Genomic DNA, 15,284 nt, shown 5'->3' with positions numbered 1-15,284 from the left:
ATGTTCTAGCTGTGGAATTGATTTCATTGAAGTTGGGCTTCAGAAGACAGCTAAGCAGGGACCGGGAGGAAGCCTGTGTGGGCCCCCAGCTGGGCCGGGAGCGGCTGCACCCGCCTGGCGCCCAGCCAGGAGTGGGCAAGGCAGACCTTGCTGCGGCCCCAGCTCATCGCCAAATCTCGTCTGGCACCAACACCCCGAAGTCCTGAAAGGGATCCCATCACTAGCTTCGTGCACAGCAAACGAAACCACAGAAGTCACACGTGAGAACGTTTACCGGGGCCGCGGGGGGAGCCACAGAGCGCGGCCCTGCCCTGGCGCAGGCACTGAGGCGGGGCGCGGCCCTGAGCAGCGGACCGAGGGGCGGTGAGGGGCAGCGAGGAAGCAAAGGGAAGGGGGGGGGGTAAACTTTAAAATGGGTAACAAAGGCACAGTATCAATACCGCAAGATCTAAGCCAGTGACGGCGAACCGATGACACGCGTGTCAGAGGCGACACGTGAACTCATTTTTTTGGTTGATTTTTCTTTGTTAAATGGCATTTAAATAGATAAAATAAATATCAAAAATGTAAGTCTTTGTTTTACTATGGTGGCAAAGATCAAAAAATTTCTATATGTGACACAGCACCAGAGTTAAGTTAGGGCTTTTCAAAATGCTGACACGCCAAGCTCAAAAGGTTCGCCATCACTGGTCTAAGCCGATCATACAAGTGGTAGTAAATCTTTTAAGTAGAGACACAGTACAAAGATGAGGATTTATAAAAGCATTCCTATATGTCAAATCTCGGTTTCGTTACAGTGTCAAGTTAACTGAAAATGTGCAACTAAAATTAACCAGCCCCACAGTCCACAGGCCCCATGGCTACAGGTGGATGGGAGAGGACGGAGCCCGTCCCATAAACACTCGATCCCTTCTCCTGAGTGCTCTCACTGAGTTTAAGTCTAAATCAGACCCGAGCGCCTCTGTATTTTAAACAGGCGCAGCCTCAATCTGAACGCACTTGGTATCAAATATCGCTGCTCGCTCGTGAGGACTTCTGATCCCAGTAACGCCGGGTGATGCATTTAATAGCAGAGCACCGGAGGCCTCGAGACCTCAGCCGCTTATTATGGTCTGCAGAGACGCCCTATAATCTTGTTTTCTTAATAATGATGGGAGCACTCTTGGGTGCACACACGTTTTATGACCTCACTCCCCAGGTCCCAAATGAAAGGGGCCCTGCACCCAGACCTGCGTGTGTGGCTGCCACCCCGCCGGGCCGGGCACGGGGCGGGCAGCCAGGGCTCCGAAGGCGGGGCGGCCCAGCGTGGCTCCGACCTAATCATACTTTAGTCCCATCATCCTTACACACCCACAGCCACTGGGGAGTATTTAAAATGCAATGAGATGATTTGATACTGTGACAGGGACATGTCCGATGCCTCTCATTTGTTAAGGAAAATTATAATTACAAAAGAATAAAATTCCAGGGCCTACTTTCCACTTCACATCAGAGAAGGCCCAACTTCTACGCTCTTAGGTGAACTGCCAACATACTAGGAAAGAATAGCTCATGCATAGAGTGTTGCTAAGCGATGTTACCCCAATAAACTGAATAGGGAAAAAACAAAACAAAGAAAAAGGAAGGGCTCAGAAGTGCATCTTTTAAAAATAGAGCTCAAATTAAATGGGAAAGCTTAATGGAACAAGTAATTACACATGCTACCACTTTAAAAACTAGAAACACGTTTTCTAACACGGTGGCCACAGAGCCCCCAGAAAACTACCTACCTAAACATCATATTGGGGGGTACACTTGTTAATACTCCAGAGCGGAATGGCAAATGCCATTGTGGGTCGCAGGCCTGCTATACTTAAGTTCAAGTTCCCCACTCCGATTACATTTTTAAAACATTATTCCTCGTTCTAACAACTTGATTAAATTATTAGAGAAGGGAACCCCGGCTATGGGTCCACGAAGCTCCCGTGCGATGAAACCGGTCGGCAAGCTTCCTCTGAGCTTCACATAAGCTTCGCGTCGAAGGCAGCCACTGAGCACCTGTGCCTGCTGCTGCGACACTTCACGCCACCGCGAGCTCCTTCCGGTCCACGCACACGTGTGTCTCCTCCACGGAAGCAGACTGACCCGTGTCCTGCCAAACCCCAAGCCCTCTATCTCTGAATCACAGAGGTCAGTGGGAAACGGAACCCCGTGTTCCACCACCGGCTCTTGGGGTGGGTCTCAGAAGGAAACAGATAGACTAGATCAGTGGTTCTCAACCGTGGCTGCCCATTAGAATCACCTGGGAATCTTTTTAAAATCCTGATTTCTGGGCCTCATCCTCCGGAAATTCTGTTTCTTTGTTATGGGGTGGGGCCATAACATTAGTAACAAGGAAACAGAATTTCCGGAGGATGAGGCCCAGAAATCAGGATTTTAAAAAGATTCCGAAAAAAATAAAATAAATAAATAAATAAATAAATAAAAAGATTCCCAGGTGATTCTAATGTGCAGCCAAGGTTAAGAACCACTAGACTAGAAGGAAGCAGGTCATCTTAACTGGGCCTGAATATATTCTAAAACTTTACCAAAAGACCATCTGCCTTCCCTTGTGGTCTGTCAGCTATTATACTTCAACCGAGCTCTAAGATTCCTTCAAGTCACACCACGTCTGCCTTGCTGGCTCCTTTCTGTATCCATCCTCCTTCCTGACAGAATAGCTTTCGCCCTGGCCAGTTTTGCTCAGTGGGTAGAGCACCAGGCCGTGAACTGAAGGGTCCCGGTCCCGATTCCGGTCAAGGGCATGTGTCTTGGTTGTGGGTTTGATTCCCGGCCAGAGGCGCATGTAGGCGGCAACAACCAATCCACGTGTTTCTCTCACATCGACGTCTCTCTTTCTCCCTCGGTGTCTCCCGCTCCCTCCACTCTCTCTAAACATCAATGGAAAAATATCCCCGGGGGAAGATTAACAACAAAAAAGAATAGCTTTCCCAGGCAGTGCAGTTAGTCATGTCATTGTTTCTAATAAAACTACTGAGAAAAATATACAATTTCAACCCAATTAAAAATGCATTTGTGTGTTCTCAGCAAAGATAAGGAATAACTACGTATTAATAATTCAGCCAGGCACTCGATCCGGGAGTTTGCACTCAGTCATCTCTCTGTCGCCCCAACCAGCCACAGGAGGGCTTTCCTGGACCCAGCACGCTCCCGAAATCTCCTTCCCCCTCCGCTGGCCTGTCGCTCCCCGAGAATGAGCGCTGTTCGCGACTTCGGTGGGAACTCTGGTCACCGAACGCTCGTCTGACTTGACAGCCGGGGCGGCAGCACCGGAGAGAAGCCGCGGTCACCTCCCTGGAGCGCGAGGCAAGCTCAGCCTGGCTCTCAGGCAGCAGCCCAGCGGCCGGAGAGGACACCAAGGCCCCAAAGAGCCACCAGAAGCCCGGCCACAGCCGCTCCAGAGCCCGACACCTCACTCCCTCTCTCCTGGTGGGCGAGCCAGGCTCCTCCGGTACAGAAAAGACTAAAAAAGCCCACAACCAGTGCTCTCCTCGGATTTTAACTCACCCTCTGAATAAACATGTAATTCTTGCCTGGAAAATAGAAGCATATTGCTATTTTCCTATATAGGTATGTATATAGATAGATATAGATGTATATAGATACACAGTATAGCCTTATAGACATATAAAGATTTATAGGTGTATAAACATGTAGATAGAGATTGATTTCAGAGAGAGAGGGAGAGAGAGAGAGAGAAACATCAACGATGAGAGAGCATCATGGATCGGCTGCCTCCTGCACGCCCCCCACTGGGGATGGAGCCTGCACCCCGGCCTGTGCCCTGACCGGGAATGGAACCCTGACCTCCCGGTTCATAGGTGGACGCTCAACCCCTGAGCCACGCGGGCCGGGCCCTATGGCTATGTTCTTGCTGTCTCTTCACTAAAGGCCCTAACACAAGTGACAACCGATAAACTAACTGGGAGTAACAGGCGATGCAGCCACCTGCCGATGTTTCTTGGGCAAAGACGTTCAAACAAGCAGACCGGATGCTGGAGCAACAGGGACAACAAGTCCAGGCTCTACCCGCCCAGGGCCACCATCCTCCGCGGGTCCTCGCTCCCTGGGGCCGGAGGCGAAGGCCCGCAGCGCAGGGAGCGCACACAGTGGAACCTGACCCGGCCAGCGCGGCTGGAGAGAGCGGGGTGCGGGGCCCAAGGCTCCCCCTGCAGCCAGTCGCCCCAGGACTTAGCAGACACTCCCAGGGCCAGGCTGGCCTCCGAAATCCTCTCCTGCGCGCTCACAGGCCATCGGCCTCCTAACGCGCTCACCAAACAGGCCACCCAGCACGGACTCACAGGGCACCCCGCCCGGCCTGCTCGGGCAAAGGCGGCCGGACGGCGGGCAGGGACTCCCCACCGCACTGCCTTTGGGGGAGACCTGTTTGTTGGGCGGGAATTACATAACCGCACTCAGTGCTCCGTAAAAAAAAAAAAAAAAGTTCTTGTCAACATTCCTGGCTCAGCACGACTCGCTCTGCGGCCCGGCCCCTCCCCCGCGGGGTGGGGAGGGCTGGGTTTGGGGTATCAGTGTGGGTCCCTCTCACTGACCCGGCGGCGAGGCCTGCGCCCCGCAGGGTGAGTCACTGGGCTCCCCGGGAGGACAGGGCGGCCGGGGCGCGAGCAGCTGCCGAGCGGAGCGGGGCCGGGGAGCAGGTGCCGCCGCCCCTCGTGCCATTCGCAGGACTCACCCTCCCACCCCTCCCGGCCGCACCTGCCCGGCCCGGGGCTGCGCCCGCCCGCCACCCAGGCCCCGCGGCCTGGGGACTCCGCGGCTCCAACTCCAGCTCGGCCGGGAGGGGGCAGGGCTGCCGGAGGAGGCGAGGACTCCGCGAGCCCCCGGGCGTGTGGCACGGGACCCGCACCCGCGGGGCGTGGGGTGGAGACACCCGGGAGCGCAGGGGCGGGCAGCGGCTTCAGGTCCAAGGCCTGGGTCCCGAGTCAGCCGGCCCCACCCCGAGCCCTGCCCACTGTCCGGGACCCGGACAACAAAGTCGGGGGTGCGGGGCGATCGTCATGAAAACCTCAGGCCGGTGCCCCCCTCCCCCCGCCGCGAGCCCCCTTCTCCCGCGGAGCCGTGGCCCGGACAGGGGGCCAGGCTGGGGGGCCGGCGCCAGGCACGGCCTTGATGGGCTGCAGTCGGAAGCCAGGCCCTCCCGCGACCCCCGCGACCCCCGCCCGCGGGGACGAACGCTCGAGGGACCGCGAGGGCTCGGCGGGGACCTGCCCGCGGGGACCCCGGAAAGGGCGCGCGCACGCCCGCGAGCAGGCTCCGGCCTCCGCCAGACACTGTCACCGGGGCAACCGGCCGGCGCACAAAGTCCACAACCCGCTTCGCGCTCGGGGTGCGGGCCAGAGTCGGGGCGCCCTGCCCGGGGCCAGCGCGGCTCCGTGTCCTCCCCGCGCCCCGAGCCGGTGCCCCGCACACTCCCCCGGCCCCCCGCCGCCTCCCCGGCGCTCGCGTCCCGGCCGCCCGGCGCCCGCTTACCCGGTGGGGGGCTTGGCCGCCGAGGCGCAGGGCGCGTCCATGGAGCTCGGCCGGCGAGTGCGGAGCGCGCCGCCGCACCCACTCCCTCCGCGCTGACCCCTCGTCCGCCGCGCGGGCCGCCGGGGAGGAAGGAAGGGGCTGGCGGGCCGGGCGGCGGGGGCGGCGCGCGGGGAGGGGCCGGAGCCAGGTGCGCCGCGCCCCCGCCCGCCGGCTCCGCCGCCCCCGCCCCGCGCCCCGCCCGCCGGCTCCGCCGCCCCCGCCCCGCGCCCCGCGCCCCGCCCCGCGGACCTCCGCCCCCGAGGGAGCGCCCCCTCTGGCAGGTGCGGGCGGGAGGCGCGGCTGCGAGGCGGGGGCGGGGGCGGGGGAGGGGGCGGCGCGGCGGGAGGGGCGGCCCCGGCAGGAGTGAGGCTGCAGGAGGAGCGGCGAGTGGCCGGTGTCGCTGGGCACCTGGGACGACCCTGCACCCCCGCGGCACCTTCCCCCACGCAGCCCATACCCAGTGCGCAGGGGCTCCCGATGGGCCCCGCCCGCAGCCCCGGTCCTCGCTCACGGGGAACGGGGCCCATCTGCTGGGACGGCACCCTCACGCGCCTCCGGACCCGCCCCAAAGCCACAGAAGAGAGTCGGGGTCCTGAGAAAGTCGGGCCTACAAACAGGTCCGTTTCGCGTGGTTCCGGGGCCTGGGAAGGAAAGGCCTAGAGGACGCAGGGGAGCGGGGAGCCTGCAGCGGCCAGCGCGGGGGCAGGTGCTCCTCTTGGACCCCGAACTGGGATGCGGTCAGAGGCCCGCCCCGTCCTCCCAGCTGGTCCCCGTGTTCTCCTTAACAAAGTGGGAGACCAGTCCTCGCCCCAGCGCCCAAGGCCTCAGCCCGGGCGCCCACCGGAGCCGGATTCCCACCTGTGCGCGTGGCCCGGGAGGTCACGCCGGCAGCGCAGCCTGCGGGTACCTCCCAGGACGGCCTCCGCCCGCCCGGCGCTGCCTCCGGCTGCTGCCCTCCCCCCCACCCACCGCGGTCTCGCTCGGTGTCCCTCCCCCGCCGGGCAGGACGGCTCAGGCTGCCCTGGTCCCGCTCCAGTTTGTTCTGAGCGTTTAGCGGTGCGTGCACGTGCGCGCGCATTTGTGGCTGTTGATGTGAATTTGAATAAAAGTTTGTTTATATTCATGCCGAACAGTTTATATTTGTGCACACTTAGGAACAAATAAACAGGGTGTGTACATTGTATGTAATGGACTACGTTACGTGTGTCCATACGGATCCTGTTCAGGATACATTTGGTCCAAGTCCAAGTGCCAGCCGTCTGTCTCCCCTGCCGCAGGGGCCTGAGTGAGCACCGCCTGCCCGGGTTTTATCCGTCTCTGACCCTCAGCCTCTCCGACAGAGCCTCGCGGGGGCGGGGGTGGAGGGGATGGGGGTGGGGGGTCTGGACAGAGCTTGGCGGGGACAGAGCCTGGAGGGGGGGTGGACAGCCTCAGGGGGGGCCTGGGTGCTCCTAGGGAAGGGAGCACTGAATGCATGCCCCTCCACCACTGCTCGCCCACCCCTAGGGCCGGCACCTGGCCCTGCCCGCATCTCTGGAAGGCTCCTGGCTCTGGAGGCCGGGTGAGGAAGGGCAGCCAGGGAGGGGTGGGAGCCAAGGGCAGAGGAGCGACTCCGGAAAGAGTCAGGTCACAGGTCCCCCAAGGGCATTTTTCTGATGCTAATGAACCCACCCTAGCCGCCTGGCCTGAGGAAATCAATGGGAAAATATCCTCGGGTGAGGATTAAAGAATAATACTAATAAAAATAAGTAAAGTTCCACACTTCCCACACTAAAATCGGCCAAGTAACCAACCCTTGGCAGCAAACCTGACTTTTCCGGCACCGACCGTAACAGAGGACATGTTCTTTTCACGCCGGCGGAACATTCATCCAGAACAATCCTACTCTCGGTCACAGGCATTTCCAGCACCTTGTGGGGCATTGAGCTCCTTCCCAGGAAGTTCTCTGAACACAGCGGGGGCGAGGGGGGGGGGCGGGAAAAGGCTGAGGAGAGAGATCTGGCTCCTGACTCCGTGTGGCAGTGATAGAGGACGCGTCCGACCCCTCCCAGGGCTTCTGGTTCCCAGCGCAGAGCTTCAGAAACGCTTGGAATCTCCCGGAAGGATTACCTTGTGTTTTTCCTGATGAGTCACTTTGGACGACACCTGAGTTGATGCTTGTGAAGCTCCCGGGGTGAGCCGCAGCGAGTGTGCAGGGAGGAGCCGGTCACGGTCACGTCGGAGCCACGAGGCCTCTGGTTGGAGGGTGGGAGCCGGCCTCACCTCAGCCTCCTGGGCTGGAGTTCACTCAGGTGGCGCCGGTTTCACTCTCCATGACGGTAATGAAACCTGGATTAAAATGCTGAACACCGGCTCAGGGGCGCTTCCGGTTGGTGAATATATTCAGGCACCTGGAGGGTGGCTGCACCCCGACTTCATGGGGACAGGGCCCCAGCATTCGGGAACCTCCCAGGCTTGCCTTATGTACATTTTTAAAATATTTATACAATATATATGTATTGATTTCAGAGAGGAAGAGAGAGAGAGGAACATCAATGATGAGAGAGAATCATAGATCCACTGCCTCCTGCACACCCCACACTGGGTCGAGCCCGCAACCTGGGCCTGTGCCCTGACCGGGAATTGAACCCTGACCTCCTGGTTCATAGGTCGACACTCAACCACTGAGCCACACCAGCTGGGCCTCATGTACTTCTTTATCTGCCAGTAATAGTAAGTATAAAAAAGAGAGAGAGAAAGAAACCAGTGACAAAGTCGATATCTGGAAAACCCCCAATTTTGAAAGCCAAATGACACACATTTAAGTAAGCCAAGTGAGCAGTCCAAACAAAGAATAGAAAATATTTTGAACTGAATGAGAATGAAAACACACTGTATAAATTCTGTGGGATGCTGTCGAATCAGGCGGGAGGACAGTCTGTAGCTGGGAACACCTGGATTAGAAAGTAAGCAAAAGGTCTCGCACCGTCAGCGTGGCTCAGTGGTGAGCGTCGACCTGTGAACCAGGAAGTCATGGTTCGATTCCCAGGCAGGGCACAGGTCCGGGTGCAGGCTGACCCCAGTGTGGGGTGTGCAGGAAGCAGCCGATCTATGATTCTCTCCGGTATTTCTACCTCTCTCTCCCTCTCCCCGCCTCTCTCTCTAAAATCAATAAAAACGTATTAAAAAATAGAATTGGCGACTTAGTTTTAGTGGACAAATTTCATGAAGGACAGAAACTGCCGAAGCTCATGCCGAAGCAAGAGCCCAGAACTCGCGATGTCTATTACACACATTCCACCTGGCGCCGAAGGCCTTCCCGGGAGAACATCCCCGGTGCACAGGAGGTTTCACTAGCGAGTTCTGCAAACACATGAAGGAAGAAGGACTGTCGGCTCCCCGGAAACCCCTCTGGAACCCGAGGGGAGGGGCCGGTGCCGCCGAGGCCAGCACGACCCGATACCAGCACCCGGGAGACAGCCCCGGCATGAAGCCAGAACCCAGCAGCAGCAACCAGCACTTCTCAGGAACGTAAACGTAAAAACTGTTCCCCAAATCCTAGCAAATTCAGTTCAACAATATGTAAAAAATACACATAATGTGATCAAGCAAAGGGGCCAAGCAGGTTTCCCCCAGGAATAAACAGCTGTTCTAATCTTAAAAACCAATCAGTGTGCTTCAGCATGTTAATAAGATGACGTGAACACCAGGGCCGCCTGGATTAACGCGAAAACCAGCGTCTCCTTCATTGCACAGCGGGAGTGACGGCCCGGGAGGGCACCACTACCCAGGCGTTTCTGAGTTAGAGCAAGACCCAACACCGCACACCACGTGGAGAGCTGGCAGGAAGGGTGGGCGCCCAGGGCCTGACAGGACCACCTGCCGGTGACCTGGGTGCTCACATGGGGAGTGTGAGCCCTGAGTGCTGGGGGGGTGGGGTGGAGAGGGGAGTGTGAGCCCTGAGTGCTGGGGGGGGTGGAGAGGGGAGTGTGAGCCCTGAGTGCTGGGGGGGGGGGGGTGGAGAGGGGAGTGTGAGCCTGAGTGCTGGGGGGGGGGGGGTGGAGAGGGGAGTGTGAGCCAGGGCATGTTCACAGGGGGAGTGTGAACCGGGGCGTGCTCACGTGGGGAGTGTGAGCTGGGCGTGCAGGGGTGTACACAGCTCCCCCCCGGACGCCACCATTAGTGGCCTTAGTTCCTTGTGCTGCAGGGCGCCTGAGTGAACCACGGTGTCCTCCCTCAGGGAGCGGAGCTACAGCCCGGGTGGGAGACGGGCCGTGTCACCCGGGCCCCCTCACTCACACCAGCGCTCGCACAGCAGGTCTTTCCGGAGCCCTCAGGCTGCAGGAGCCTCGCCCAGGGCCCGCGCACCTGGCGGAGGTGCGCACCGGCAGCCGCTATCGGCGGATCAGTGATACCGAGAGTCCCAGAACAGGTGTTCCTCAGCGCTGGGCCGGGCCCAGGATTGTTTAACATCGTTATCACTGACCAGGTGAGACGGGATGGAAAGCGGGCTTCGGCCTGTGCAGCTGATACAGAGCGGGGCGGGGACACGGCCCACGGAGGTTAGAATTCAGACCGACCTGGTGGCTTCCACAGGCAGCGGCACGTGTCACTCAGGCTCCGTGGGGAGAGGCAGGCAGAGGAGAGGAGCTATCAGGAAGCAGAACCTGTTTTCTGGGGGTTTTAGTCCTCACCTGAGGGTATTTTTCCATTGATTTTTTTAAATATATTTTATTGATTTTTTACAGAGAGGAAGAGAGAGAGATAGAGAGTCAGAAACATCAATGAGAGAGAAACATCGATCAGATGTGCCCGCAACCCAGGTACATGCCCTTGACCGGAATCGAACCTGGGACCTTTCAGTCCGCAGGCCGACGCTCTATCCACTGAGCCAAACCCGTTTCGGCTCCATTGATTTTTAAAAATATGTTAATTGATGTCAGAGAGGAAGGCAGAGGGAGAGAAACATCACTGATGAGACTGCCTCACTGATTGGCTGCCTCCTGCACGCCCCCCACTGGGGATCAAGCCCACAACCTGGGCATGTGTCCTGGACCAGAATCAAACCTGGGGCCCTTCAGTCCGAAGGTCAATGCTCTATCCATTGAGCCAAACCGGCCAGGGCTCCATTGATTTTTATAGAGTGGAAGGGAGGGGGAGGGACAGAGAAACATCGATGTGAGAGAGACTCATCAATTGGTTGCCTCCTGCACGCACTCGTCTTTAAAAAAATATTTTTATTGATTTCAGTGAGGAAGGGAGAGGGAGAGGGAGACAGAAACATCGATGATGAGAGAGAATCATTGGATCGGCTGCCTCCTGCAAGCCCCACGCTGGGGATCAGGCTCAAAACCCGGGCATGTGCTCTGACCAGGAAGTGAACCGTGACCTCCTGGCTCATAGGTCGACGCTCTAACCATTGGGCAACCAGCTGGGCTAGAAATAACTTTTTATGAGCGATCTGTAGGGCAGGGCAAACCCCTAATCACTGCACATCTGCGCTTCGTACCCTCCTGCGAAGGCCCTTCCTCCCCCTGAGCCCCAGGCGCCCTCTCACCTGTGCTTGGCTCAGGAGGCCACAGGCCTCACGTTCACGTTCTGTCTCGGACTCAGGTGTGTGGGGCTGTCGTGGAATGTAATTGAATGTGGTCCTGTTCTCTCTTTCCTGTCTCATGTCAATCTGATGGCTAGGCCCACAGGGAGAGCCTGGGAGGGCTGAAGGGCAGTTTCCCCCTCCCGTCCCCCCACCCGCCACCCCCCCACACACACACACAGGAGCAAGCGCTCTGCTCAGTGCAGGGGCTCCCTGCGTGCCCCCCTCCCGCCTGCGGAGGGAGGAACAGAATGTGGCTGGCAGCCGAGCATTTCACAGATGGCGCCCAGCTGTCCACAAAGGCCTTTTGTCTCCGGGGCTCCCTGCCATCTGACAGGTGTCTGGGTCCGTGGGCCCCACCAGGCACAAGCTGCCCACCATCCTCTGCGGGGTTCGGGGGGATCCTTCCTCTCTCCAGGGAGAGGAGCTGGAGGAGGGGGCGGGGCCCCAGGAGGGCCGGCCACATCCCTGGGCTGCCCCCGCCCCCCCCCCGCCCCCCCCAGCAGCCAGCACCCACTGCGCTCACTCGGGTTCTGGTTCACAGAAATGCCATCCCCACGCTAAAGGTGCAGCTCTCTGCAGGTTGACCAGCGAGCCTTTCAGAGTCTCCTTTCCCTCACGGAGGGGCCGGCACACCCTCCCACCCCCTCTTTCGTTTAAAATATATATTTATTGATGAATGTCAGAGAGGAAGGGGGAGGGAGAGAGATAGAAACATCAGTGGTGAGAGAGAATCCTGGACCGGATGCCTCCCGCACGCCCCACACTGGGGGTAGAGCCTGCAACCTGGGCACATGCCCTTGACCCGAATGAACCGTGACCTCCTGGTTCCTAGTGGACACTCAACCACTGAGCCCTGCGGTGGACAAGGGCCGGCGTTTCTAACACATCACGACCAGTCCGTTCTGTTCCTGGAGGTTTCTAGAAGACACCAGGTTCCTGCTCTCTGCCTGCACCGACTCATGGTTCAGACTGAACATAACATCCAACCCGCGTCTGACAAGCTGCTGCTGGTTGCAAGGTCGTCTGGCTGGTGATGGCCGTGGCAATGCCCTCCACTAGGGAGCTTGCACACTAGAGTTTGCTGTGAAATCCCAGCGGAAGCAGCACCTTAGCTCTGGCGGGGCTCACTGCCCACGTGTCTTGGCGGCCTAACGAGGCCTTCGCCGACAGCAGTGATGGCGAACCTTTTGAGCTCGGCGTGTCAGCATTTTGAAAAACCCTAACTTAACTCTGGTGCTGTGTCACATATAGAAATTTTTTGATATTTGCAACCATAGTAAAACAAAGACATATTTTTGATATTTATTTTATATATTTAAATGCCATTTAACAAAGAAAAATCAACCAAAGAAATGAGTTCGCGTGTCACCTCTGACACGCGTGTCATAGGTTCGCCATCACTGGCCTACATAATTCTTTTGTTATTTTCATCGTATTGTATACATTATGCCTCTCTAATAGCTTGGAAAGGCATGATCCTACTTGTGTAACTTTAGATACATACTTACACACACTTCTATATGTACATGTTTGTGTATATACATGCACACACTTATATATACATGTGCATGTTGTATATGTGTATGTACATATACACACTTATATATGTATATATGCGTGCATGTACAAGCCCTTGAACAACATGGGTTTGAACTGTACAGGTCCACTTGTTTTATTTATTTACTTATTTATTCATTCATTCATTCATTTGAGTCGGAGTGAGAGTGAAGCACATTTTATTCAGATAGACAAACAGAAAAGCAGGTGCGGGAGCTGCTGTGAAACTGTCATCTTAAACCACTCGCACAGGTGAGGGGACTGAGGGGAGCTGTGCTCGCGAGCGGGCACCTCAGGGCGGGGGGTGGGCATGAACAAAGGCTCCCATTGGCTGCACACCTGGGGAAGGTGTCCACGTGGCTCAGGGCCTGTCTACAAAACGGGTTATAAAGTACCATCTCGGGAGCCCCCTCTAGGAATGAGCTGATTTGTTCACACTGATGATTATGTTTGCAAATGGGGCAGCGACAGAAACACACGAAGGAGTCCCTGTTCTCTGCTGAGCACCGCGGGGACCGACACTGGCCAGGCTGGTGGCCAGCGTGACCGCAAGTGTGAAGTCATCGTCAGGGTCGGTCAGAACATACCGGTTCCTGGCACTCCGTCCGGGAAGTGCTTACTGTGTAAATTAAATATTCCCCTGGGAATCGCAGTAACTAAAAAGTTGGCAAATGTTTTTACTTCTAAAACAAAAGGAAGAAACACCATACAGGTGACTCACCGACCCGCCCTCTTCCGAGGTCCTGTCCCAGCTCCTCCCTTTCCCACCTTCACCCTCACAGCTCCCGACTTGGGTGATGAAACTCATTCCATGATAAAATAAACTGTATTTTAGGATTGCTACCAATGGGTCTTATGCTTGCATCTGCTTTTCAAATACAGCGTCTTAAGGAAACGGTGTGTTAGCAGGCCATGTTGTAACCGGACAACCCGGGTCCGGGCCGCCTGGCACCACCTGAGCCAGGTCAGCAGAGACAGGGTTGAGTCATGTGAGCGTCTATCCCAGTCCTGCCGGCAGCAGGGAGAGAAGCGGGCACCCACAAACATCTGCTCTGCCCCCCATCAGCCAGCGGCTCGTACTGGGCAGAAGGACGAAGATTACACGGGGAAGTAGGATCACAGGGTGGGGGGGTGGGCAGGTGTAATGGGTACAGGTTACAGGCCATGCGGGCTGGGGGAGGGGGTCGCAGAGGTGGGGGCGCCTCGGGGACCAGATCACAGGCCATGCGGGCTGGGGTTGCAAAGGGCAGGTGCCTCGGGGACTGGGTTGTCTCAGCCACGAAGCTGTAAATCTTTCCGTGAGGGAAGGCGGTTCTCGGGACAGGAGGACGGACCGCATTCCGAAGTGACTCCCCTGTCCCAGGGCTACAGCTCCCCGCCAGGTGCGAATGCGCGTTCTCATCAGGACAGGGCCACGGTTCCCAGAGCAGGAGGCACATTTCCCATAATTACAGTGGGTCCCCGAGAGTCTATTATGCCCCTGACACTGTTACCATAAAGCAAAGCTCCGGGAGGAACTTGTGAGTTGACTTTACGCTGGGCCTGCGTTTGTGAATGGCACACCTTGTAAATTCTCTCTCTCTCCCTTTTGCCCCAGGCAACTGGAGACACGGGATCTTCGGCGTCTCCCTCCACGATGCAGCGATTAAACCCCATTCCTCTCACTCCTGTGCAACTCAGGCCCGTTTCCAACGGAGAGAGGCATCGATGTGCTGGGAGGGAGGGGTTACTCATTAACCCACTGGCTCACGTGGGCGAGGAGAGAAAAACATTCACCGTCACGCTTCCTGGCTCAGCCCTCTCTTCCTGTTTGGCGTCCTGTGATCCTAAGCGTGTGCTCCGGACGCCAGGAGACCAGCCAGCCGCCCCCAGGTCAGAGGTTCGTGCTGGGCCTGGGAGACGGCGGAGCCCCGGCTCTCCAAGCGCCACCCCTGGATCTGGTGCTCCCGGGACACACAACACCGCTGTCCAGGGCAGGGCCGCTCACGTTTCAGCGGAGCTAGGATAGCACCTTCCACACAAGGAGCCGGAGCGTGCAGCGAAGGCAGGGTTGCCTTTCAATGCACAGGAAGGAGGATGGACGGCTGCCTGGTGTCAGGTGGCCTTGGCACCCTTCCGCCCCGGAAACTCAGGTGCTCCGGGCCCTGCGTGGACACGAGCGAGTGCTGTCCTGGGACCTGGGACGGAGCAGCCCCACTTCCGGTGACACATGTGGAATGTATGCTGAGCTGTCGTCTATATTCTTATCGATTTCAGAGAGGAAGGGAGAGGGAGAGAGAGAGAAACATCAACGAGGAGAGAGAATCACGGATCGGCCGCCTCCTGCGCACCCCACAGTGGGGATCGAGCCCACATCCCAGGCCTGTGCCCTGACCGGGAACTGAACCTCCAGGTCCATGGGCTGGAGCTCAACCACGGAGCCACACAGACCGGGCTCAGCTGCCTTTCCTGTCTTCATGTTCAGATCTTGCCTGTGGTACACATACCGGCAATACTGATCTAAACCCACGGCCGCTGCAGGAACCGGGCTGCGGTCCCTGCAAATGGTGAAAAGGCCGCAGACCTCTAGGGCAAGCCCTGGGTT

The 15,284-nt window shown here is 57.6% G+C and overlaps 1 protein-coding gene across 4 annotated transcripts in view; it reads right to left on the bottom strand.

The window, feature by feature from the left end:
- The window catches only part of COBL (cordon-bleu WH2 repeat protein), a 100,459-nt gene extending 94,825 nt beyond the window's left edge, over positions 1-5,634 (bottom strand). For all 4 annotated transcript variants that reach the window (XR_013996584.1, XM_081102160.1, XM_081102159.1 and 1 more), the window contains exon 1: positions 5,530-5,634. Coding sequence is in view for 3 of the 4 variants with exons in the window: in XM_081102160.1 (XP_080958286.1) it covers positions 5,530-5,570 (41 nt within the window). In the remaining variant the exon portion in view is untranslated. The remainder of the gene's footprint in view (positions 1-5,529) is intronic.
- Between the last annotated feature and the right edge of the window lie 9,650 nt (positions 5,635-15,284).

This window comes from Myotis nattereri (genome assembly GCF_964212035.1).
Source record: "Myotis nattereri genome assembly, chromosome: 11".
In the NCBI taxonomy this organism is placed as follows: Eukaryota; Metazoa; Chordata; class Mammalia; order Chiroptera; family Vespertilionidae; genus Myotis; species Myotis nattereri.
The sequence above is the reverse complement of the archived record's forward strand: the minus strand, read 5'-3'. Positions and strand labels throughout refer to the sequence as shown.